Source organism: Ursus arctos, unplaced genomic scaffold (genome assembly GCF_023065955.2).
Source record: "Ursus arctos isolate Adak ecotype North America unplaced genomic scaffold, UrsArc2.0 scaffold_27, whole genome shotgun sequence".
NCBI classification, from domain to species: Eukaryota; Metazoa; Chordata; class Mammalia; order Carnivora; family Ursidae; genus Ursus; species Ursus arctos.
In genome coordinates this window covers 21,628,026-21,655,825 of record NW_026622952.1, presented here as the reverse complement: position 1 = coordinate 21,655,825, position 27,800 = coordinate 21,628,026, and the positions used below count along the sequence as shown (strand labels likewise).

Below are 27,800 nucleotides of genomic sequence, written 5' to 3'. Positions count from 1 at the left end.
GGGCTCTGCCACTGGCTTGTTCTCGGAGCGGGGGCGGAGGCAAATCACCTCTTCTGTCCACACCTGATTTACTTCATCTATTACACAGAGTAATCAGCTCTGTCCTGCTTACTTCCCATCATGGTCGGAGGAGATAGCACAAGAGAGTGCAAGGTATCTCACACTCACAGTGGGCACTCTGCAGTATTCCCTGGGTGACCGGGTTCACTCATGCAGCAACATCTTCTCTTCTGAAGACTTTTCTCCTTCCCCTGAGCTTCCACTGTGAGCATGTCTAGACAATATTTTATTCCCAAAACGTTGTTCAATTAAAATTTGGAATAAAATTCCTTGTAAGTTAAAATTAAAACCATGTTAAGGCACCGATTTAAAGGAAAGTTATTTTGTGACAAATTATGAAAAGCAATACTCTAAATTTGTTCCAACTAGAAGATCAGTGTGTAAGGTAGGGTCCCTGAGACTTAAGAGTAGTTTGAATTAAGTACTTATAAGTTTTAAAAAGTAGCTTGTTGTATCCAGTTTCAGATTCGTCATTTGCTTTCCAAAAGATTCCAAGGTTTTTTTTTTAGTACCTTTGTATTTATTTCTATGTTTTATGGGATATTTGTTTATGCAGACACAATAAAGTCAAGGGGGATTGGACAAGCAGATTTTTTTAGGCATTAGAAACCTCTGAGAAGTTTGGTTTTTTTGGTTCTTGTTTTTTGGTAGAGGGAAAGATGACCACCACCAAAAAAAGTCTCTTTCTCCAAGACCTCTGACATCCCAGCACTATATTCCTTCAGATAAGCCTTTTTATCCCTTCATCTCTGACCCAACATTTATATTAAAAAACAAAACTCTTAAATGATTCTTCCAGTATAAGACTTTCTTCTAACCTCCAGCTTTTTCTTTGGCGGACACGGGTCAGGGGTGACCCTGGAGCATTCAGCCGGCTTACCCTCCTGGCTGCTGCCTTGTGTTGCTGGCATAGAATGGTGTGAATTTATGAAATCTCCAAACAGGGCTCACCACGTGAAATTTAAGCTGTGTCTTACTCATTTGCTCCGTGGAGCGTCTCCTTCATGCTGGGTTGCCTTATTACGAGGCCATTTGAACGGTCATGATTATGTTCCCAATTCATTCCCCAGAGTCCATTTTCCCTGAAACAGCAGTATACTTAGGCCAAGATTCTTGATGAATCATTGCACCAGAAGGAGAAATGGGGATTTTTGAGAGAGAAAATACTTGTGGGCACTTGAATATGTATGAAAATAAACAGGAAAACAAAAACCAAATTCCCGGCACCAGGAAACAAAATGTCACCTTTACCTGACATTGTAATGGAAGCAAGTTCCAGTAATTTTATTTACCCCAGCGCACCCCTAGAACAGAATTCCAATTTTACATATCAAGACAGTAAGACAAGAGAGTCCCAAGTGACTTGGCTGGTGTCTTCAGGGAGGGGGTGGGGTGGATTTGGGAGCCCCAAGACCCCAGTGCATTTGTCACTGGTCTGTGAATTTTTGTGCTGTAACCCTGTCTTTTCACTCTCTCCATCCCCCACGTTGGTGTTATCACTTACAGCTGGTTTGGCCTTTCACAGAAGACATATTTCCAGTCTCGGGTGCCCTTTTATTGTCTGGGCTCTGTTCAAGTGATAAGACATACATTTTATGCTATTGTGGGAACATAATGTAATATATTCCACAGCATTGCCAAAGGGAGAAAAAAATTAGCCTCCGCATGATTTCCTTATAACTTATAAAAAGCATTTGATTTGAATGTCTCCCCATGTCAATGTTTTCAGGAAAAAGATCTCTGATAGCATGTGGGCCTTTTGCAGGCTAGCCTAGATCATTGTTTCCCCTGATGGCTGACCACAGAACTAGGCCTAGGAAAAAAGCTCTCAACCGTGGCATTTTGTCAAAGCAAGGCCACTCAGGGGGCCTCAGCCCTTAGGGTGCATGATTAAACAGATGATGTTGGGGTTTCTCAAGATCCTCTTTGTCCACATTTTCACTGCATAGAATGAATGAGTCACAGGCAGTGATGCCATATGCTGAGGATGGAAAGAGGGGGAGAAAGGGAAGAGCCTGGCGCAGGTCTGCCCCCAGCCTGCCCTGCCCTCCAGATACTAACTGGTACCTTCTCACCCAGGAGCTCAGCAACCAGAAAGTGACCGCAGACTCTTAAGACGCAATCTCAGACAATAAGATGAGTTATTTTTGTTTTGAGTTGCTCTCAAATGGATGACATCTACCAGGATAGAAATGAAAGAGAACTAAAGCTGATAGGTGTAATTCTGTAATTTCAACATCTCATGTGTTTAAGTTTTAAAAATTAAAAAAAAAAAAAAAGCTACGTTTTTAATGTTAACTACCAGCTGCTGAAACAGCAAGTGTTAACTTGGAGAGATAAGGGAAAGCCTGTGCTCAGAAAGTAGATTTCCCCTTAATTGTATTCACTGGTCAACTAGTAGTCCTAGATGGTGACCTTTGAACTTTCCTAACCTGTCTCATTCCACTTCTCTCTGTTACATTTATGCTAACTGACCTCCAGTCACTGGATGTGAGCATCTTCGGTGACATAAAGTTAAAAAGCATCTTGAAGACAAGCAAAGTGGAAAATAAGGACCCTTCTCTGCACCTTACTAGCCAAGGCAGTTTTCAAGCCTCCCTTAAAAACAAAAAAACAAAGTAGAAGATGACAATTAGCTACGTATTCAACTCAGAAACGGGAAATAGTGTGACCACGGTGACATTTTATATCCACTACTAGAGGTTCTCAGACGGTACACTACAGAAACTGATGCTGAAGGATCCAAGCTCCGGACAAAATAACAAGAATCTGTTCCCAATTTGCAGGAAGAGAAAAAATACTTGGATGAAATTCTCATTTTTTTATTCACTTTTTCTTAAATTTTGGTACTTGAGGATGAATGAGTACATAGCTATAAATACAGGAGAATGTCAGGAAATTAATAAAAATGTATCAAATATTAACAAAATCAAAGCAAAAAAATAAGTTTTTTGAGAGATGAAAAAGAGTTCTTTGGGGGAGAAAACCATCAGTAGTCAAAATCCTAGCAGTATTGCAAAAGAAGGAAGAGAAAGGGTCCAGGGAACAATACCACGAACAAAGCTGGGGCTGCTACTGTGGATACAGTAAGGGTATTTAAAAATCATGAGAGCACACTGAATAAATTTATACCAGCAAATATGAAAATAGGTAAGATGGACAATTTCTAGAAAAACATTACCAGAATCAACTCAAGAAATAGAAAATCTGAACAATTTCAGCCATTTAAAAAACTGAATGATAAACGTATGCCTCTCACCTTCTATCAAAAAAGATACCTGCATGGAGTGACGTCAGCAGAATGGCAGACTAAGAAGATCCAAGCTCCCATCTTCCCCACAGAAACACACACACACACACACAAAACCCAAACAGAACCAACCCTGGCTGAACCAAGTCTGTAGGAGCGCCGGAGAACAATCAAAGGTTTGCAACAACCAGGCCAAAGGCCAATCAAGCAAAGCCATCCTCGAATGCAGCCCTTATTTGTTCTAGTCTGCTTGGGAGATACAAGACTGACTTGCTCACTTGTCTTGAATAACACTTGCAGGAGAAAAGGTAGACACTGCTTTTAAAAGCCACAAGATAGGCAACAAACGTAAAAATAGGTAAAAATAAAGAAATAACAAAACAAAAAAGCAACTTCCCATGTATCTAGGGACACAAACAGCCAAGTAAAAAGGCAGCCAAGGAATAGGAGAGAATATTTACTAAAATAGGGGTCAATATCTAAAAATTATAAAGAATATCTACAGCTCAACAATAACAAAAAATGATTAAAAAATGGGCCAAGGACTTGCCTAGACATTTCTCCAGAGGAGATATACAAATGGCCAATAAGCATGTGAAAAGATGTTCATCACCACTAATCATTAGGGAAATGCAGATCAAAATCACCATGACACAGCACTTGAGACCCATTAGGGTGGCTACCATAAAAACAAAAAACAAGCACTGTTGAGGATGTGGAGAAATCGGCATCCTGTGCACCGTTGGTGGGAACATAAAATGATGCAGCCATTGTGGGAGACAGTACAGTTGTTCCTCAAAAAAGTAAACAGAATTACCATGTCATCCAGCAATTTTACTTGTAGTTATATACCTACAGGAATTGAACAAATATTTGCATCCCTGTGTTCATAACAGCGTTATTCACGATAGCCGAAATGTGGAGGCAACCTAAGCGTCCATCAGCGGACGAATGCATAAACAATGTGGCATATGCGCACAATAGAACAGTATTCAGCCATAGAAGGGAGTGATACTCTGATACATGCTAAAGTGATGACCACTAAAAACATGTGAAGTGAACTAAGCCAGCCACAAAAGGACAAATATTCTATGATTCCACTTACATGAATTACCTAGAATAGACAAATCCATAGAGACAGAGATTATAATAGAGGCTACCAGCATCTAGGAGGAGGTGGGAATTGGATTATCAAGTGATTATGTAACTGGCATGGAGATTCTATTTGGGATTATGAGAAAATTCTGGAAATGAGTAGTCGTAATGGTCACATAGCATTATGAATGTTCTTAACTGTACACTTATAGACAGTTAAAATGGTAAATTCCATGTCATGTCTGTATTACAACAAAAAATATTTTTAAGATACCGTTAAAACTATCTAGGACAGGTAAGTTTTACCAAACATTACCAATTATTGCAGAGAAAAGAGGGAAGCTATTCACCTCATTTTTTAGGCTAGCATGATCTTGAACTAAAACTACTTAAATTGTAGCTCAAACTCATCTGTGAATATGGATATAAAATTCCAAACTAAAATATTTTGCAAATTAAATTTATTAGCATGCTAAGAAACATGCAATTAAGTAGGGTTTAACCAAAGAATGTAGAGATAGATGTCATTAAATCTTTTTTTTCTAATCCACTAATTTTCTAATCCACTCAGATGTTAAAAAGAGAGAGAAATCCAATATCTGGTCATGATAAAGACTCTTCATTAACTAGGAATAAAAGAGAACTTTTTTTTTTTTTTAAAGATTTTATTTATTTATTTGACAGAGATAGAGACAGCCAGCGAGAGAGGGAACACAAGCAGGGGGAGTGGGAGTGGAAGAAGCAGGCTCCCAGCAGAGGAGCCTGATGTGGGGCTCGATCCCATAATGCCGGGATCACGCCCTGAGCCGAAGGCAGACGCTTAACCGCTGTGCCACCCAGGCGCCCCAAAAGAGAACTTTCTTGATGTGATAAAGTATCTATATATTTCTATCTATAGAAAACCTACAGCATATCTTTTATTTAATAATGAAGACCTTAGTTTAAGGTTTAAGCAAGTACAAAATACATATGACTGCTCTTACTCTTTCAACAGAGATCTGGAGTTCTTAATCAAAGGGATAAGGTGAGACATACAAAGAAAATGTAAGAATTATAAAGGAAGAGACAAATCCTCATATTTACATATGATACAGTTGCTTACATAGAAAAATCTGGGAGAATCAAGAAACAATTATTGATTCAGCCAGATTGGTCTTTATTAGATCCACTTGGTAAAATCATTAGCATTCCTATATCCAGTAGTAAATAAATAGAAAATGTAATAGAAAAACTAGTGAATTCAAGGCTAGCCCTGTAATAATATCCTTTTACTCACATTTCTTGGGTGGGAAGTGAAAGTTGGTATACTAGGAATAAACTATTAGACTATTTTGTCTGTAACACAGCCCACATTCTTGGTATACTCTTGGGAAAGTTTCCAATTAGTGAATGTCTTCTGCCTACTATCAGAGAAGAAATGTTGACAACTCTCCATTGTTTTAGACCAAGCAATTCCCTTCAAGTATACCACATGATGTCAGGTCATTCACTCATTCATTCAATTTATATTCGTTTTGAGCACCTTTCATGTACTGAGCATATGCTAGGCATTACTGGACTAGGAGTTGACAAGGCAGATACAGGGCTTGTCCCTATGGGACTTCCATTCTAATGAAGACAGACAGTAACAGTTTTTCAAATCCTGTTGGTGGTTAATGCTACAAAGAAAAGAGGGTGTGGGTAGTTACAGGGACAGTAAGATTGGCTTCTTGCGGAAGAGCTGTATTTGAGCTGACACCCCAATGATGAACACAAGGGTGGGCTCGTGTAGAGCTAAGGGACTGGCCTTTCAGACTAAGGGAACAGCTAGGATCAACACAGAGAAGAAGCAGAGGCATTGTCTGGAGTGTCTGAAGCCCAGCAAGAGGATAACGTGATGAGAAATGAAGCTGGAGAAGTAGCCAGAGGCTGGACCACTCGAGGCCCTTTTAGACCATGGTGAGAACTTTAGTTTTTGTTCTGAGTATAAATGTAAGTCCCCAAAGGATTTTAAGTAGGGGGTACATATCTTTAAGCAGAAGCAGAGAGAGCAGCTTTAGGCTCTTGCCGTGGTTCAGGTGATAAATGATGGTAGGTGGTCACAACTAGGGGGATATCAGTGGGGGTTGTGTGAAGCTGCCAGACTTTAAATAAAAATTCTAGAGCCAGTTGGCCTTGCTGATAGACTGTACATGGTATACCAGGAAAGACAGTCAAAGATGACTCCTCGACTTGAATTTGAGCATCTGAGAGAATGTTGATGTGTCTAGAGATCAGGATCCCTTGAAGAAGTCCTGAAGGGGTGGGGCATATTCGGCATACAGAAGAGGAGCCTGCAAGCCTACTGTGCAAAAGAGGGCAGGAGGTCTTGTTCGGTGTGGTTCTAGAGAGAAGTGAGATCAGCAGATGACAATTACGTGGTGGGCAGCGACAGGCTCATTAGGAAAAAGGACTTTAGGATCATTTGTGACCAGCTGGGCCCCACTGCTAAGCATGCCTTCAGTCCAAGCTCCTGTCCTAAGTGTTCCCAGAGGCTGGGTGGCCCTCGTCTGACAGAGCAGGAGAGCCGATTCCATAACTGAATGAATGTCTGGCTACATGGCCACTCCTGTTTCAGCCCTAGAATTGTCGGCTTCTTGTGATAAGTGAAGATAAAGCTCCCAGTGGGGTCCTGAGTGTTCTAGCACTCTCCACACACAGTACCATTAGCTACTGGCAATGGGAGTGTCAGTTCGATAAAGTGACTTGCCCACCACACTATAAAAAAACAGCCAGCATGTTCCTTCACTATCCTCATCATCAGACCACACAGAAGCACAGCCAGTAGACTAATTCGTGCATAAATGTGTGCCCAGACCTGCTAAATAACCTTGTTAGAATAAAACAAATACAACCTTTTTTTTTTTTTCTGTTTGAATTTCGTGGGAACTACTCATGAACTGTTTGTCTCTCTTTCCCTGGGCACGACTGGCATTGCTCTGACGTCTGTCCTATTGGTCACATTTTATGGGGTGTTTGAGGATTATTCGTATGATGTGACATTGGAATTTTGGGGATGTGGCTATCTTCAGATGACAAATGAACTTGGAGAGAAGTCATTTTTCGTGTGTGCGTTTACACCTTTGGGAGCTCAGAGACATGAGGGGCTCCCTGGACGTGGCCATCCTGGCTGCCATCCCTCGGCAGTCAGTGCTCTCTGTTCTGACTCCCCACTTTGCTCACTATATGCACACCACAACACGTGTGAGGGGCCAGCCTCAGACTTTGTTGTGAGGTCACAGTTAGGATTCCATTTTATCTAAATTTAAAACTTGCTCCTTCTCCAGTCAACCTTTCTTATCCATCAGTGAATGGATGGATGGATGGATGGATGGATGGATGGATGGATGGATGGATGGAGTGACACTTGATTTCATGGTCAAAGAATTCAAATAGAGAAATACATAGAGTCCCCAGATCTTACAACCCTTCCTTCAACTACCATAAAGATGGAAGAGTATTTGATTTTTCAAAAACATATTTACATAGAAATAAATGTATATAAACCAATGTATTGTTTGAGGTTTTCCAATAGATGGAGGGTCACGTGTTGTTCTTGAGTTTTTATTTAACTCTGTCTAGGAGAGCTCCCACTTTTTAACACACAAACAGCTACTTCGTTCTTTCTGACCTTTGGCGGGAGTGTAGTTACTCCATGCATGCAGTATTAGGTGTTTGGGGTGATGTCCACTGTTTCTGCTGTTATATACGTGTGTGTGTGTGTGTGTGTGTGTGTTCTAACTGGAACAATTTGAATTCAGTTTTAAGAGACCCTTTCGAGCTATAAGTATTCGAGCGCAATCCCAGGCATGAGTATTTGCGCAAACACATTCGTCGCAGTGGCATTGCTGTGTCTTACCTTACGTGTACTTTAAGTCTTGATACAGGTGGTTGTGCGAGTTTATACTTTTACAGCATATTGATGTCCCTGATTCCCCACATCCTCACCAGTGTTGGGCCCATATTTTCAATATTTGGTGATCTCATGAATTCAACAAATAGATCGCATTACTCAATTTGTTTTTCCCTAACGACTAAGTTACTGATGAGGAGGACTACTTCAGAGAGGGGATCTAGATTTCGTGGATTGCCTGTCCTTATCCCTGGCCTATTTTTAAAGTGGGCTCTTTTTTCTTTTTCACACTGTTCTCCAGAATACTTCTAGAATAAGGTCCCTAATCTTGTGTTCTAAGTGTAAAATTCTCTCAATCTGTCTCATCTTTAATTCTGTTTATTGTGTATTCTGTGTTACAGAGGTTTTAATATTTAATTATGAATTTGGGTTTCACTTAGGAAGGTTTTCTCTACACCCTGAGCTTTATTTTTTTTTAAAGTAAACTTTTTTTTTTTAATGTGACAGAGAGACAGCCAGCGAGAGAGGGAACACAGCAGGGGGAGTGGGAGAGGAAGAAGCAGGTTCACAGCGGAGGAGCCCGATGTGGGACTCGATCCCGGCACGCCGGGATCACGCCCTGAGCCGAAGGCAGACGCTTTAACGACTGCGCTACCGAGGCGCCCCTACACCCTGAGCTTTAGAACTAGTTTCCTATCTCTGTTAATACTCCCATCATTTTTTAATTCATCTGTGATTTATTTATTGCCTGATGTGAAGGGATCATACCATCTGTTTGTAACTCACCGATTCTGCACTGATTTTTGAATGCCCTTCGACTTACCTGGTTCTATCCTAATTACATACTGTTTTACTACTGTAATTTTATAGTGTGTTTTGGTATCTAGTATATCAAATTCTCATTCCTTTTTTTCAAAATTGTTTTGCTATGTATTTTTTCTTTCATATAAACATCAAATAAGTGTATTACTTTTTTAAAAGAAATACGTGGCATTGTGTTATATTTGATTTTTGATTAATTAGAAAAGATTGTCATCTTTTTTGCAATCTTTTCTGGCTTTCAAAAATGACATTCTGTCAGAAACCTTAGGTGTAAAAATTGAATCCACCGAGTTTTACAACTTGGAAAAAAAAAGTGTGAGTTAATTGCTTTAAAACTGAGTATAGGGAAAAGCTTTCTACCTATAGTTCAAAGTCCAGATGCAGTAAAAGAGTTACATAATCTGAATGCATACATAAAAACTTCTTTGCATAAGAAAAGTCAAAAGGTGAATGACAGAGAGAAAATGTGTACAGCACATACCACGAATAAGGACTAATACTAAAATGTAAATGATAGTAATGCTGCTTCACTGCACTGTGGAGAGAAGTGGTTGTGCCTAGTACTACCAATGGTTGTAAAACTTATATCGGGTATATTAATTTTAATGTTCTATCGTGTATATAATATATACAGCAAGTGTTAGTGTTCCTGCCCTCTGAAATTCATCTCACCAGTTCAGACCTCTTGTGGGGAAGTGCATTTGTATTGGGCAGGTCAAAACTCAGTTCTAGGACGGTATCGGGACCTACACTCAGATGCACCACTTTGTCTGCTATTGTCTTCCTGTATTCACAGAACAAACCTATTTTTTTTATTTTCTATCTGCTATTGCTCATCATTGTGGCATCTTAAGATCTTTCAATATAATTTATCCATCCCTGTGGATCATAATAGTAATTAGTAAGCTCACTATAATTTAATTTGTAATTCCATCAGTGCTGCTAACCCACTGCATTCCTCTCTCGTGCTCCTACAAGCACGGCTGGGAGCAGTACCGTCTACCATCTCCTGCATCGGTAGCTTATCCTGGACCAGGGGACTTCTTGTGACTTTCACGAAATAACAGGCTTTCAAACTGACAGGACTTTAGAGCTCACTAGTCCAGCTTCTTCAACAGAAAGATGAAGACCTGAGTTGTAAAAACTGTGTTTACTAACTCTGTACTCTACATAAAGTACTTAACTCGGTAGATAGGATGTCGATAGGAAGATACATGGCCTAGAATGTGGAGTGCTGTCCTGAAAACTTACATATTTATATAGACTTTGCCTTGTACCAGAGAGTATTTTCCGAGCTAGAAGAGATTAGAATTCTGGCCTCTCACATCACAGACTGGCAGACTTTCCACCCCAACACAATGTGCCATGCTGGCAACACCCTATGTCCTGTATCTATAGGAATATGTGCATACTGAGCCGTTTAAAACGTGGCTACTGTGACGGGGGAACTGAGTTTTATTTAAATAGCCACATGTGCTATGTGGACATACAGACAGGCTAAGATTTAAAAATAAGACCTCGCATGTATACAAAAAGGTTGTTATTTTACTGTATGGTTGGCCATTATAAATGCTAAACCGCTTTTCTCTTTCTTTAGATTCAATCACTCAGCACAAGGTCTGTACCTTTGACAACTACCTGTTGCTGGAATGACGCAGCCATAAGTCAACACCATGGGGCTACTGCAACAGCTCGCAAAGTTGTCTTTGGACATTCATGTGAGCAAAAACTCAAGAGAAGGAATGGACATGGAAACAGCGCCTTTTATATCATCACATGTGTGCCTTGTGGCTTTCATATAAGGAAGCTCCTTTGTGTGACCTTCTAATGACTGAATGTGTGCTTTAAGGAAGCACTGACCAGCCCTATTTGGGCCTTTTCTATGTAATGCCAATCTTAGTATTTTAGTGATCATCATGATTAAGGGTCACAGAACCTTGGTCATGGAAGCACCGTACTGTTAAATAAAGAGTGGGAATTCATTTAAGTTGTTTTATTACTGAGACCAAAGAACCCGTAAGTTTCTTGGTTGGACTCAAAGATCTTTACTGACGTGTCATATACTAGATACGAAGGATATTAGTCAGTTATTAGGGTTACCTTTTACGTGTCCGAGATTCTCCTCAAAGTAATTAATGAAGATGGGAGTGGGAGCTTCGCAGTACTTAATGCCACCAAAGGAGCCCTACTTCTGTGGATTCGTTTATGGTGAGGAGAGCATTCCCAACAAGAGATCGTGGCCTCCATTGGCTGTACGATGCTTGCCCTTCCTTAGAGGAAATTGGCAGTGGGGCTGAATCATATACACTGACTGGTCACCTTCTAAAAGAGAGAAATGCTAACTCCTCACGAGTCTGAAGGTGCCACGAAGACTTCCTCCTGATACTGTTCCCTCCCCATGTTATCTGTTCCTCATCTCTGCTGTCATTCCAACCTTAATAGATTTCAAGTCGCTCAACAAATAGAACAGCTTCTAGAACAAACCTTAGAAGAAGGAGATAGCAATGCACAGGGAAATAAGGGTTTCCTCTTAGTTTTAATATAATATATGCTCCAAACAATCCCCTCCTATTACTCATGGCCCAACAACAGACGAGCCTCAGTACAACTCAGCAAGCCTCAGTCCCCCTCCTTCCACGTTATAAACCCTTTTCATTATATCCACAGGCATTGTGGGCTTGGCTATTTTGAAGCTCATGTACATTGGCGGAGCTCCTACAACACCAAAGACTCCCGAGGAGGCTGACGAAAACTGTACTAACTCTTGCCCCCATCCCTTTCCCCATCAGCCACAGATGACCACCCAGGCTTGTGTCCTCAGTGCCAAGTTCTGATCCCTAATGCTGGCTTGCCAGTGGCTGGTCGAGATTCTTTCTAAAATGTAATATTTTATGAGGGTGCTGATTAGTGTCAGCAATCACACTAAGCATTGCATACGTGGTACCTCATTTAATCTAACAATCCTAGAAGTTAGTTGCTACAGGTCTGTAATCCCTTACCTGAAACACAGAGCTAAGAAGTATCTCAGAACTCTATTTTTTTTTAATTTTGAAAGGTATATGGCTCTCAGCATTTCTATGTAAGATTGTATCGCTGATTACACCTAGAGAAGGCAGCAAGAAAAAGGAATTAAGGCATGCAGATTGGAAATGAAGAAGTAAACTATTCTCAAAGGTTACCACTACATGTAGAATATAATAAGGAATCAAAGATAATACAGAATGAATGAGCAAGGTAAGTAAGATTTACAGGGTATAAAATCAATATACAAAACTAACTGAACTGTGTTTCTGTATGCTGCAATAAACAATTCAGAAATGGACAGATAAAAGACTGGTATCCAAGATCTACAAAGAACTTCTCAAACTCAATACACGAGAAACAAATAAATCATAAAATGGGCAGAAGATATGAACACTTTTCCAATGAAGACATACAAATGGCTAACAGACACATGAAAAAGTGTTCAAAATCATTAGCCATCAGGGAAATTCAAATCAAAACCACACTGAGATACCACCTTACGCCAGTTAGAACGGCAAAAATTGACAAGGCAAGAAACAACAATTGTTGGAGAGGATGTGGAGAAAGGGGATCCCTCCTACATTGTTGGTGGGAATGCAAGTTGGTACAGCCACTCTGGAAAACAGTGTGGAGGTCCCTTAAAAAGTTAAAAATTGAGCTACCCTATGACCCAGCCATTGCACTACTGGGTATTTACCCCAAAGATACAGACATAGTGAAGAGAAGGGCCATATGCACCCCAATGTTCATAGCAGCATTGTCCACAATAGCTAAATCATGGAAAGAGCTGAGATGCCCTTCAACAGATGACTGGATTAAGAAGATGTGGTCCATATATACTATGGAATATTACTCAGCTATCAAAAAGAACGATTTCTCAACATTTGCTGCAACATGAACAGCACTGGAGGAGATAATGCTAAGTGAAATAAGTCAAGCAGAGAAAGACAATTATATTATTTCTCTCATCTATGGAACATAAGAATTAGGAAGATCAGGGGCGCCTGGGTGGCTCAGTCGTTAAGCGTCTGCCTTCGGCTCAGGGCGTGATCCCGGTGTTCTGGGATCGAGCCCCACATCAGGCTCCTCTGCTATGAGCCTGCTTCTTCCTCTCCCACTCCCCCTGCTTGTGTTCCCTCTCTCGCTGGCTGTCTCTCTCTCTGTCAAATAAATAAATGAAATCTTTAAAAAAAAAAAAAAGAATTAGGAAGATCGGTAGGGGAAGAAAGGGATGAAGAAAGGGGGGTAATCAGAAGGGAGAATGAAGCATGAGAGACTATGGACTCTGAGAAACAATCTGAGGGCTTCAGAGGGGAGAGGCATGGGGGAATGGGATAGGCTGGTGATGGGCAGTAAGGAGGGCACGTATTGCATGGTGCACTGGGTGTTATACGCAACTAATGAATCATCAAACTTTACAGAAAAATAAAAATAAAAAATTTTTTAAAAAATAAGTACAGTGTGAACTTGAAACAATAAAAGTGAGCTTCATATTCTGAAGGAAGGAAGGAAGGAAGGAAGGAAGGAAGGAAGGAAGGAAGGAAAAGAAGGAAAAGAAAGAAAGAAAGAAAGAAAAGAAAAGAAAGAAAGAAAGAAAGAAAGAAAGAAAGAAAGAAAGAAAGAAAGAAAATGAAAAGAAAAGAAAAAGAGAATGAGCTACTGATGCCTGCCCCAACCCGAATTTCCAAAACATTCTGTCTGGTGAAAGAAGTCAGACACAAAGTGTTCATTCTGTAGGATTCCATTTATGTGAATTTCTAAGAAAGGGACACTGAATCTACAGAAAAAGCACATCGGTAGTTGCCTGGGGCCCAGTGGAGGGAGGACTGACCCCAGAGGGGAATGACGGAACTCTTGGGGGGTGAGAGAAATGTCCTACATCTGGATTATGGTGGTGTTCACAAACGTACCTCTACCAAAACCCACTAAACCACACACTTAATATAGGTGCATTTTAATGTATGTAAATTATACCTCAATAAAGTTTGGTGTAAAAAAAAAAAGAATACAATTCCATTTACTATGGCAACTAAAAATAAACTCAATAGGAAACAATTTCAGGAAATGGAAGACCTATCATTGCTGAGAAAAATGGAGAAATATGCCAAGGTTTTGGATTAGAAGACTCAATACTGCTGTCAGTTCCCTCAAATTCATCTATAGATTAAATGTAATCATCAAAATCCCAGGTGGCTCTTTTTGTTGAGTTTGAAAAACTGATGGTTAAATTGATATGAAAATGCAAAGAACCCCTAGTAGACAAAACAATTTTTTAGAAAATGCAATGTTGGAATATTTACACTGCTGGATTTCAAAATGTACTATAAAATTATCGCAATCAAGAAATGTGGTGTTGGCATAAAAGTGGAATGTAGATCAAGGGAACAAAATAGAGAATCTAAGAATAAATCTTAATATTTATGGTCAGTTGATTTTCAACAAAGGTGCCAGGCCATGCAATGTAGTAGGATATTCCTTACAACAAATGTCACGAAAAAAGAAAAACAAGAAAAAAACACATTTATATCCTTCACATGCAAAAACAAAAGAAAATGTGTGTGGATCCTTACCTCACACTATACACAAAAATTAACTTGAAATGGACTACAAACCCAACTCAGGGCTCGTCAACCTCAGCACTGCTGACATCTCGGACCAGATAATTCTTTGCTGCTGGGGGGCTGTCCTGTGCATTGTACTATGTTTAGCACCATCACTGGCCTCCACCTATCAGACACTAGCAGCACACCCCACCCAGTTCTGACAATCCAGAAGGTCTCCAGGTATTCCCAATGTTCTCTGGAGAACAAAACTTCTCCCATCGGAGAACCACTGACCTAACATAAAACTGAAATTATAAAATGTCTAGAAGAAAACACAGCAAGAAATCTTTTTCACCTTAAGTTAGGCAAAGATGTCTTAGATAGGAAATAGATACTAAAGGCACAATTCACAAATAAATTGGACCTCAAAGTTATTTTTCTTTGTGCTCTTCAAAAGAAACCGTTAAGAAAATGAAAAGACAAGCCACAGACCAGGAGAAAATGTTTGCAAACCATATATCTGATAAAGCAATTTTATCTAGACTGTGTAAAGAACTTGTATTCATTAAGAAGATAATGGACAAAAGACATTTCACGCAAGAACATATAGAAATGATTATAAACACAAAAAGAGGCTCAACATTATTAGTCATTGGAGAAACAAGTTAAAAGCATGAGATACCACACACGCCCTGTGGAGTGGCTATAACCAACAATTCTGACAATACCAATAAGTGGAGAAGCTAGAACCCTCATACATTGCTGAAGTGACTGCAAAATGGTACAGTCACTTTGAAACTTCCTTGGCAGTTTCTTTAAAAAAAAAAAAATTTAAACATACATTCACCATATGACCCAGCAACTTCACTCCTAGAGAAATGAAAATGTGTCTACACCAGGAATTGTACACAAATGTTCACAGCAACTTTATTCACAACAGCCAAAAACTGGAAGCAATCTGTTGACTGAGAAATGGATAAACAGAATATGGCACATCCATGCCACACACAATAATCTAGTCCTGATAGCGTGCCACAACACGGGTTGTCCCAAAGATACAACAAGTGAAAGAAGCCAGACTCAAAAGATTACATGTTATATATATTACATGTTTCTGCACTGGGGGTAGGAGTGGGAAGAGAGCTCACATTTTGGGGTGATGGAAATGTTCTGAAACTGGATCATGATTTTTGTTGTACAACCATATACATTTACTAAAATCGTTGAATGGCACACTTTCCCCAGGCAAATGTTATAGTGCAAAAATTATACATCATTAAAGTTGTTTAAGAGAAACAGCTGTGTGGCAATTGTGACATAGTACCTCTCGGATCGCACTTGACAAAGAATGTGTTCAGCTGTAATGAGCACAGTTAGCTGACAGCCCCCAGTGGTCAGCACTGTGGCCTCATCCTTTCAAGCCAATGCCTTGCTCTTTCTGGGCAGTCAGTCCCCAGTCAAGACCTGAGCCCAGGGGCTCTCAGGAACCTGGCTAACCCTGCTAATACAAGAGTCTACAAGGTGTCCTACAGGCTTTCCTTAATGGGATCCTGCTTCATCCCCCTGTATTTCTCACAGGAGTTCTCCCCAATAAGACTCTGGCTCTCCTAACTCCTGCCAGGGTCAGCTACCTGGCAGCCCACCCAACGCAAAGTACTGTGAAGCATACAACCCCCTGTGCAACCTGGGACAGCAGCCTGTAGCCTAATATTTCTTCAACGATACATCAGTTTACCCCATCTATATTCAGGTCAGATTTGCCTCTAATTCATTTACAAAACCTATTTTTCAGACCTTTTGGACTTTGGAGTTGTGGTTAAGGGACTGTGGGACTCATTATCTATGAATACTCTGCTTTCTGGAGATTACGTAACTTGCACAGATTCACATAAACTAGTTGATGGAAGAACTGGTGTTTGAATGTCCCTACATGGTACTGCAAGCTCACTCAGGCTCAGCAGTGCAACTCTGAGGATGTCTGGTAGACTGGAAAGAATGAATTTTAAAATGTTTAGTTAGTGCCCACCACATGCAGATTACTCTTCTAAATGCTGCATATGATTTGTGTCCAGTAGACCTCATTATCACATGGTCCTTAAACTTGAAGTCGAAGTATTTCTAAGAAACCTTAATTAGCAATCATTTCCAGGTTTTTTTAAATAGGAAAACTATTCAAATGAGGTTACATGAAAGTTGCAATAGGTAAAACAGATCACTGATTAAACTCTGATTAAAAATTGGGAGGGGAAGTGGGAAGGTTATAGATCCTTACCCAAGGATCCTGTCCTTCTCCCCCCACCCCAGGATAAACTCTACTATGTCTCTGTAAGTACTTACCACATAGCCCCATCTAGGCCAGTCCTTTACCTACAAAGAAGCCGACACCTCCAAAGCCATTCAACTAATGAACAGTAATTCTATGAAAAGAATCTAAATGTCAGGACTCCTTACCCACAATATTTTCTCTTTTTGTGCCCAGTATGACACAAACCAAAATTGCCTATACATAAAAGATATAGTAGAATACCACACATCAGAAAGATGAATCACAAATGAGATTTCTTCTGATGCAATTAAAGCTTTGTGTTGTGAAAGCCACTCCCATTGTTTTGTGTATACGCTGCGGTGTTTTTGGATAGAACATTTTCCACCATATGTTAAGTATTACCAATATCTCGTGTTTTTAGAAATACCATTTAATGGCTTAAGAGATTTAATTTCCTCATAGAAATTATCATTACAATAGGGGCACCTGGGTGGCTCAGTTGGTTAAGCATCTGACTCTTGGTTTCAGCTCAGTTCATGATTTCAAGGGTTGTGAGATCGAGCCCCCCTGCACCTGGCTGGGTGCTCAGCCAGAACCCTGCTTGAGATTTCTCCCTCTGCTCCTCCCCACCCCCCCACTCATGCACAAGAGGGTGTGTGCACTCTCTCTCTCTCTCAAATCAGTCTTAAAAAATCATCACGATAGATTTGCTTATTTATAACTATGTTCTCTGACAATTGTGTTTGAAAAGTACCTGAAAAAATTCTGGGCATATACATTTAAGGAAGGATCTATATAGTGTTTATCAAACTTTAATGTGAATTTGAATCATCTGGGGATATCCATAAATGGTAAATTCTGTTTCAGTAGACCTGGGTTGGGATGAGAAATTCTGCATTTCTAAAAAGCTCCCAGATGATGTCCTGTTTGAGTAGCAAGGATTTAGAATACTTGGAGGGCTATTACAGATTACATACTATTTACATCTAAATAGGAATTAATGATTTGGGGATTTTAATGTCTTATTACACAAAGTAACTGCTGTTGTTAGCAGTGTGTTGCAAATAAGTTGTAAAATTCTTATCAAGTTATTTCTTTGAAAATGCCTTGGTCAATGACTCTTAACTCTGATGTAACCATTAGAATCAGCTGAGGAGTGATTGTAAAAATGTACAAACACCAGATAGCACCACAGCGATTCTGATTTAACTTGTCTGGGCATCCATATATTTGGGATGTGTGTTTTTCTATTTAGTTCTATGCAATTTCATCACCTGTGAAGTTTGTGTATCCCCTACGCAGGGAAAATAAAGTTTCTATCTCAGTGATCGCTCACGTTGCCCTTTATAACCACACCTGCTTCCCTACCAGCTTCCTCCACTTCCTTAACTGCTGGCAACCACTAACCTGTTTTCCATTTCTATAATTGGGTCATTTCAAGATTGTTATGTAAATGGAATTATACAGTATGTAACCTTTTGGCATTGGCTTTTAACACTCATATAATTCTCTGGGAACTCTTCCATGTTGTGTGTATAAATAGTTGGTTCCTTTTTATTGTTGAGCAGTATTCCAAGGCATGGATGTGCCACAGTTTGTTTAACCATTCACTTTGAATAGGGTGAAGATAATGTGAAATGCCCTGGCCGAGTGTGATGTTCATGTGTTGACATGACCAGATTATGTGGTACTTGGATATGTGGTTAAATATTCTCCTGGGTGGGTCTGTGAGGACATTTCTGGATGAGATTACCACTTGAATCAGTAGACTGAGTAAAGCCAATTGCCCTCCCCAATGTGAGTGTGCCTCATCCATTCAGTTGAAGGCCTAGATAGAACAAAAAGGCTGGACCTCTTTGAGTCAAGGGGTACTCTTCATGCCTGAATGTCTTGACCTGAGACATTCATCTTTTTCTGCCTTTGGACTCAAACTGAAATAATGTCTCTTAGCTTGAATCTTGAGCCTGCCTGCTTTCAAACTGGAACTCACATCATCAGCTGTTCTGGTCTACAGCTCACTTTAGCCTTAAAGACACACATACACTGAGAGTACGTGATACTAGAAGACATTTCAAGCAAATGGTAACAAGAAAAACAAAGCAGGTAACTATACTTATATCAGACAAAATAGACTTTAAAAATGGTATAGACAAAAAAGGTCACGTAATGATAAAGGGATCTATCCACCAAGAAGATATGACAATTATAAATATCTATGTGACCAAGATCTGAGCACCTAAATACATAAAGCAAAACCTAATAGAAATAAAAGGAGTAATAACAATATGATAGTAGTTGAGGACTTTAATACCCCATGCTCAACAATGGATATATCATCCAGACATAGAATCAGTAAGAAAGCAGATTTAAACAACACTTTAGGCCAAATAGAGAGATACAGAACATTCTATTCAACAACAGCAAAATATTTTTTTTCCTCAAGTGCACATAGAACATTTTCTGCAAGAGACCATATTTTTGTCCACAAAACAAGTCTTGAAAATTCAAAAAGACTGAAATCATGCCATGTATCTTCTCTGACCACAATTGTATGAAGCTGGAAATCAGTAACAAGAAAACTGAATAATTTATGAATATAAAGAAATTCAACAACATTCTCCTGAACAACCAGTGGATCAGAGAAGAAAGTAAAGGGGAAATAAAGTATCTTGAGACAAATAAAATGGAAACACAACATACCAAAACTTATGGGATGCAGCAAAAGTAGTTTTAGGAAAGAAGTTCATAGCAATAATTCCTACATTAGGAAGAAATACACCCCCACCCCCACCCCCAGAAAGAACTATTTCTTAATGAACTAGAAAGAAGAACAGAGGCCAAAGTTAGAAGAAAGAAAATAATATAGAGCAGAAATAAATGAAATAGAGAACAGGAAAACAATACAAATAACTTTAACCAAATTAAGAGTGTTTTTTGAAAAGATAAACAAAATTTACAAACTTTTACCTAGATTAACAAAAAAGACCCAAATCAACAAAATTAAAAATAAAAAAGGAGACATTAAAGCTGATACCACTGAAATATAAAGTATCATGAGAGGCTGCTATGAACAAGAATATGCCAACAAATCGGACAACCCAGAAGAAATGGAAAAATTCTGAGAAACATATAACTCACCAAAACTGAATCAGGAAGAGATAGAAAATCTGAATAGACCAATTACTGGTAAGGAGACTGAAGCAGCAATCAAATGCTTCATTTGTGAATTTTACCAAACACTTAGGAACTAATGCCAGTTCTTCTCAAATTTTTTCAAAAAATTGTACATCAGGGAACACCTCCAAACTCATTTTATGAGGCCAGCTTTACCTTTATATCAAAGCCAGAAAAGGACATTACCAGAAAAGAAACTATAGACCAATATCTCTGGTGAATATAGATGCCAAAATTTTCAACAAAATACTAGCAAACTGAATTGAGTAGCACATCAAAAGATGATTCACCATGACCAAGTGGGATTTAAACCTTGAATGCAAGGGTGTTTGAACATATGCAAATCAATTGATGTAATGTAGCACATTAATTGGATGAAGGAAAAAATCATGTTCATCTCAATAGACACAGTAAAAGCACATTATAAAATTCAACATACATTCATGATAAAAAAAATCTTATCAAATTATAGAAGATACATACTTCAACACAATGAAGGCCACATAGAATAAGCCTACAGCTAACATTATACTTAATAATGAAATGTTGAAAGTTTTTTGTCTAAAATCAAAAACAAGACAAGAATGCCCATTCATACTATTCTTATTCTACATAGAAATCTATGCCAACACGGTCAAGCAAGAAAAAGACATAAAGTGCATAATTGGGAAGAAAAAATGTCCCTATTTGGAGACAACATGATTTTATATAGAGAAAACACTAAGGAATCCCTCCCCACACACACAGATTTAATCAATGAAATCAGTAAAGCTGTAGGACACAAAATTAACCAGCAGAATCAGTAGTTTTTCTATATACTGATGACAAATTATCTGAAAAAAGAAACAAACAAAATGATCCCATTTATAATGGCATCAAGAACACTCAGGAATAAACTTAGCCAAGCAAGTGAAAGTTCTCTACTAGAAAAACCACAAGACATTGATAAAATAAATAGAAGGACGCACTAAAAAATGGAAATGTATCCTGTGTTCTTGTAATGAAAGAATACTGTTAAAACGTCAATACAGCCAAAAACCATTTAAAAAATTGATATTTTTAAAAGTTTTTATTTAAATTCCACTTAACATATAGTGTAATATTAGTTTCAGGAGTAGAATTTAGTGATTCATCACTTACATATAAAACCCAGTGCTCACCACAAATGCCCTCCTTAATACCGATTTAACCCATGCCCCTGCCCACTTCCCCTCCAGTAACCCTCGGTTTGTTCTCTATACTTAAGAGTCTGTTTTATGGATTGCCTCTTTTTTTTTTCTCCCCCTATGTTCATATGTTTTGTTTCTTAAATTCCACATATAAGTAAAATCATATTTGTCTTTCTCTGACTTATTTTGCTTAGCATTATACACTCTAGCTCCATCCACATCACTGCAAATGGTAAGATTTCATTCTTTTTGATGACTGAGTACTATTCCACTGTGTGTATATGCCATATCTTCTTAACCATTCATCAGTCGATGGACATTTGGGTTCTTTCATAATTTGGCTATTGTTGGTATTGCTGCTATAAACATCAGGGTATATGTGTCCCTTTGAATCTGTATCAAGATTCCAATGGCATTTTTTTTTATAGAAGTAGAAAAACAAGTATAAAATTTATATGGAATTCCCAAAGACTCCAAATAGCCAAAGCAATCTTGTGAAAGAAGAACAAAGCAGGAGGCATCACACTTTCTGATTTCAAGCTGTAGTATAAAGGTGTAGTAGTTAAAACTATATGGTACTGGTAAAAAAACAAACCAATAGATCAATGAGACAGAACTGAGAGTTCAGAAATAAATCCAGGAATATATAGCCAACTAATATTTGACAAGGGAGCCTGAAATAGTCAATGGAGAAAAGGCAGTTTCTTCATTAAGTGGTGCTGGGAAAATGGGATATTCACATGTAAAAGAATGAAAATAGACCCCTATCTTATACACTCATGAAAATGGATTAAAGACTTAAAAGACTTGAAACCATGAAACTCCTAAAAGAAAAGATAAAGTTCTGTGATGTGGATCTTGGCAATGATTTTTGGATATGACACCTAAAGCAAAGGCAACAAAATAAAAAATAAGTGGGACTACATCAAACTTAAAAGCTTCTATGCAGCAAAAGAAACAACCAACAAAGTGAGAAGACAACTTATGGAATGGGAGGAAATGTTTGCAAACAAATAAACATTTAATATCCAAATAAAGAACTCATAGAACTCAATGGCAACAAACAAAAAAATAACCCAATTAAAATGGGTAAATGACCTGAATAGACATTTTCCAAAGAAAATATATGAATGACCACCAGGTACATGAAAAGGTGCTAATACCACTAGTCATCAGAGAAACGCAAATCAAAATTACAATAAAATATCACCCCATACCTGTTAGGATGGCCATCAACAAAAGGACAAAAGATAACCAATGGGATGTAGAGAAAAGGAAACACTTGAGCACTGTTGGGATTATAAACCGGCACAACCGCTATGGAAAATAGTATGGAGGTTCCTCAGGAAATTAAAAATACAAATACCAGTTCTAGAGAAGATGGCAGAGTAGGAGGGTCCTAAGCTCATTCTGACCCACAGATACACCTAGGTAACACCCGCAGCAGTGTAAATAACCCAGAAAAGGACACAAAGACTGGCAGGAAAGACTCTCCACAGCTAACTGTAGAGAAGAGGTCACACTGAAAATGGCAGGAAGAGCAGAGACATGGTTGGGAAACAAGCTGACCCAGAAGACTGTCTGCAGGAGGGAAGGGCACTGCAAACACAGAGAAGGGGGAGGAGCAGACCCACACCAGACACCTCAGGCACAGGGGACTCGCACTGGGAAGACAAATCCCTACATCTGGCTTTGAAAACCACAGGTGCCTAATTTCACAAGTTTTTACAATCAGTGGGGTTCAATATAGGTACTTAAAAAAAATCAGCAGACTCAGCTCTGGGAGAGCCAGAGAGCAACAGGAAAATGAGTGCTCATCCTTAAAGCACCAGAGCATAACAGATAGCCCCACTGAGATACAGCAGAGAAATAGCAGTTTGAAGAACACCTGGGGTATATGAAAAGAAGACTTATTTACTAAACTCAGAATGTGTGCTGAAGGGACAGGGGTCTTTAGGAACTTCTCCAAGAACAAAAGAGCTGGCAGGCACTGTTTCTCACCCCACCCCCTAGCCTAGATAACTCCATGTATGTGAGAACCAAATGAATATTTTCCACCTAGCTTGCTAACAGTGCCTGCCATCCACCCCTCACATTCTCGTGCAGTCTTGCCCCATCCAACCCACCCTCAGCAGGAGTCCATCTAAAGCGGTGCCAAAAGGATGGCATTGTGCAAGCAGCCCTGACAGTGGCCAGAATCATTGCAAAGTAACTCCTGTCCTGGGGAGAGGGGAAGATAACCACACACACAAGTTTTACTGAATTCCCAGAAGTAGGCTGGTGGCAGATATCTGGTTTGACTGAAGGTCCTGCCCACCAATGAAAGCCTTTCAGGGAACAACAGAGGGAGAGCACCCTGGAATTTAGTGGGACTGCATCTCTGGCAAATGCCTGGTCTGTCAACTCAAGCCCAAGGCAGTCTCAGAGTGGCCTATTAACAACACAGGGGCCCAACACTGCCCACAACAGGCAAAGATAGCCATTGCAGATGATTGGACTGAAGGCAAATGTGGCTCAGCCAACAACAGCAGGGTACACACAACATGCAAAGAAGACACTCCTCTGAAGTGCCAGGTTCTGGTGAACAAGGAATATTGCACTGTAGGACACTATAGGATCTCTTCATAAGGCCACTACTTTCAAAAGCAGGAGACATAGCTTTTCTAACACATAGAAACAAACACAGAAACTTAGACAAAATGAGGAGACAGATGATTATATCCCAAATGAAAGAACAAGACAAAATCACAGCAAGAGAGCTACACGAAATGGAGATGGGCAATGTGCCTGACATAAAATTAATTATATTTTATTTTTTTAGAGAGAGAGAGAAAGCACATGCAAGGGGGGGGGGAGGGATAGAGGAAGAGGGAGAGAATCTAAAGAAGACTCCATGCTGAGTGCACATGAGCCTGACACAGGGCTTGATCTCACAACCTTGAGACCATGACCTGAGCTGAAATCAAGAGTCAGACGCTTAACTGACTGAGCCACCCAGGCACCCTCTGACAGATTATTTAAAATACTGGTCATAAGGATACTCACTAGACTTGAGAAAAGAGTGGAGGATCTCAGTAAGACCCTAAACAAAAAGATAGAAAATACAAAAAAGAACAAATCAGAGATGAAGAATCCAATAACTAAAATTAAAAATGCACTATAGGGAATAAATAGTAGACTAGAGAAAGTAGAGGGGATCAATGAGATGGAAAACAGAAACGAAAAGCAATCAAGATGAATAGAAGAGAAAAGAGCAATAAAAAATGAAAATAGGTGAAGGGAACTCAGTGATAGCATCAAGCAAAATAACATTTGCATTATTGGGATCCCAGAAGGAGAGAGAGAAAAGGAGGCAGAAAAATTTTATTTGAAGACATAATAGCTGAAAACTTCCAAAATCTGGGGAAGCAAACAGACAAGATCCAGAAGACACAGAGAGGTCCCAACAAAATCAACCCAAGGAGGTCCACAAAAAAACGGAGTAACTAGAATAGCAAAAAGAAGTGATAGAGAACTCTAAAAGCAGAAAAGGAAAAGAAAGCAGTTACATACAAGGGAAAACCCACAATGTTATCAGCTGATTTTTCAGCAGAAACTTTGCAGTCCAGAAGAGAGTGGCAAGATATATGCAAAGTGCTGAAAGGGTAAAAACCTACAACCAAGAATACCCCATCCAGGCTATCATTCAGAATAAGAGAGATAAAGAATTTCCCAAACAAAAGTTAAAGAAATTCATCATCAGTAAACCAGCCTTACAAGAAATGTTAAGGCAATTCCTTGAGTGGAAAGAAAAGACCATAACCAGGAGTAAGAACAGAAGGAAGCATAAATGCATTAAAATCAGATATATCTGTAAGAAATCACTCAAGCGATTTACAAAATAAAAGAATGTAAAGTATGACAATATATACCTAAAGTATGGGGGAAAGGGAGTAAAAATTTAGTACTTTCAGAATCAATTCAAACTTAAGTGAGCATCAACTTAAGGTAGACTACTTATATATAATATGTTATATGTGGCCCTAATGGTAACCACACACACACACAAAAACAAACCTGTAATAGATTTGCAAAAAATAAAGAAAATCAATCCAAGTATATCATTAAAGAAAGCCAGCAAACCATGAGAAAAGAGAGCAACAAAGGAGCATATAAAAACTACAAAAAACAACATTAAAACAAGTAACAACATGGAAGTAAGTGCATACTTATCAATAATTACTTTAAATGAAAATGGAATAAATGCCCCAATCAAAAGACATAGAGTCACTGAATGGATAAAAAAGCAAGACCCATTTACATGCTGCCTACAGGAGAGTCATTTCAGGCCTAAACACATACAGATTCAAAGTGAAAGCGTGGAAAAACATCTGTCATGCAAATGGAAATGGAAAGCTGGGGTAGCAATACTTGTATCAGACAAAGCAGCTTAAAACAAAGACTGTAACAAGAGACAGAGAAAAACATTATACAGCACAAAGGGAATAATCTAACAAGAAGATATAACAATTGTAAATATTTATGCACCCAACATGGGAGCACCAAAATACACAAAACAGCTATTAACAAACATAAAAGAAGTAATCAATAGTATATAGTAATAGGAGACTTTAACACCCCACTTACATCAATGCATAGATCATCCAAACAGAAAATCACCAAGGAAACAGTGGCTTTGAATGACACATTGGACCAGGTGGCTCTAACAGATATATTCAGAGCATTCTATTCTATAACAGTGGAATACACATTCTTTTCAAGTGACATGGAACATTCTACAGAACAGATCACAAGTTAGATCACAAAATGAGTCTCAATGAATTCAAAAAGACTGAAGTCAAATCATCTGTCTTTTCTGACCATAACACTATGAAACTAGAAATCAACCACAAGAAAAAAATAAGAATACAAATACATGGTGGTTAAATAACATGTTACTAAACAATGAATGGATCAACCAGGAAATCAAAGAGAAAATTTAAAAACACAATGGTCCAAAATCTTTGGGATGCAGCAAAAGCTGTTCTAAGAGGGAAATTTATAGCAGTACAGGTCTATATCAGGAAGAAAAAATCTCAAGTAAGCAACCTAACATTACACCTAAAGGAACTAGAAAAAGAACAAGGGGCCTGGGTGGCTCAGTTGGTTGAGTATCTGCCTTCCTCTCAGGTCATGATCTTGGAGTCCTAGGATCAAGGCCTGAGTTGGGATCCCTGCTCAGTGAGACTCTGCTTCTCCCTCTGCCCTTCACACTGCTTGCGCTCTCTCTAGCTCACTCTAAAATCAATAAAATTAAGAAAAAGAAGTGCTAAAAGAAAAGAACGACAAACAAGATCCCAAAACCAGCAGGAGGAAGGGAATGATAAAGATTAGAGGAGAAATAAATTAAATAAAACCTTAAAAAATCAGTAGAACAGATGATTGAAACCAGGATCTGATTCTTTGAAAAGATCAACAAAATTGATAAGCCTATAGCCAGACACATGAGAAAGAGAGACAGACACAGAGACAGAGAGAACTCAAATGCAATTAGAAATGAAACAGCACCACAGAAATGCCAACAAATAGGACAATCTAAAAGAAATAGATAAATTCCTAGAAACATATAACCTCCCAAACTGAATTAGGAACAGAAAAGCTGAGCAGGCTGATTGCCAGGAATATAATTGAATCAGTAAAAAACAAAACAAAACAAAAAAACAAAAAACGAAAAAACAAAACAAAAAAAAACCTCCCAGCATACAAAAGTCCAGGGCCAGATGGCTTCACAGGTGAATTCTACCAAATATTTAAGGAAGAGTTAATACCTATTTTTTTTTCAAACTATTAAAAAAAATTAGAAGAGAAAGCAAAGCTTCCAAATTCATTCTGAGACCAGCATTCCCCTGATACCAAAACTAGATAAAGACATTAGCAAAAAGAGATCTGCAGGCCAGTATCCCTGATGAACATTGATTGGGAAAAACCCTCAACAAAATATAAGAAACTTAATCCAATAATACCTTAAAAAATATCATTCACCATAATCAAGTGGGATTTATTCCAGGGATACAAGTGTGGTTCAATATTGACATTGATTGATAACATCACATCAACAAGAAAGAAGATTAAAATCATAGTATCATTTCAATAAAGGCAGAAAAATGATTTGACAAAGTACATCCATTCATGATTTAAAAAACCCCAACCAACTAGGTTTAGAGGGAACATATCTCAACATAATAAAGTCCATATATGAAAGACCCACAGCTAACATCATACTCAAAGGTAAAAATCTCAGAGCTTTTCCCCTAAGGTCAGGAAAAAGACAAGGATATCCACTCTCACCACTTTTACTGAACCTAGAACTGGAAGTCCTACAGCAATCAGACAACAAAAAGAAATAAAAGGCATCCAAATTGGTAAGGAAGAAATAAAACTCTCACTATTTGCAGATGGCATGATAATATATCTAGAAAACCCTAAAGACTCCCAACAAAAAACTACTAAAATTGATAAATGAATTCAGTAAAGTCACAGGATAAAT

The 27,800-nt window shown here is 38.8% G+C and overlaps 1 protein-coding gene and 2 long non-coding RNA genes across 7 annotated transcripts in view; 1 reads left to right on the top strand and 2 right to left on the bottom strand.

Moving 5' to 3' along the window:
* Positions 1–11,080, top strand: part of MCPH1 (microcephalin 1) — a 242,378-nt gene extending 231,298 nt beyond the window's left edge. For all 5 annotated transcript variants that reach the window (XM_026508495.4, XM_044387566.3, XM_057303506.1 and 2 more), the window contains one exon: positions 10,696–11,080. In XM_026508495.4, the coding sequence (XP_026364280.2) occupies positions 10,696–10,751 (56 nt within the window). In that variant the 3' untranslated portion in view covers positions 10,752–11,080. The remainder of the gene's footprint in view (positions 1–10,695) is intronic.
* LOC113262191 (uncharacterized) overlaps positions 1–27,800 on the bottom strand; it is a 149,178-nt gene that overhangs the window by 7,336 nt on the left and 114,042 nt on the right. The gene's annotated exons all lie outside the window — the stretch shown is intronic.
* On the bottom strand, positions 604–10,698 carry LOC130541907 (uncharacterized). Its single transcript, XR_008956000.1, has 2 exons — positions 2,634–10,698; positions 604–2,530 (listed from the first exon to the last, which is right to left on the bottom strand). It is a non-coding gene; the product is annotated as an uncharacterized LOC130541907 (long non-coding RNA).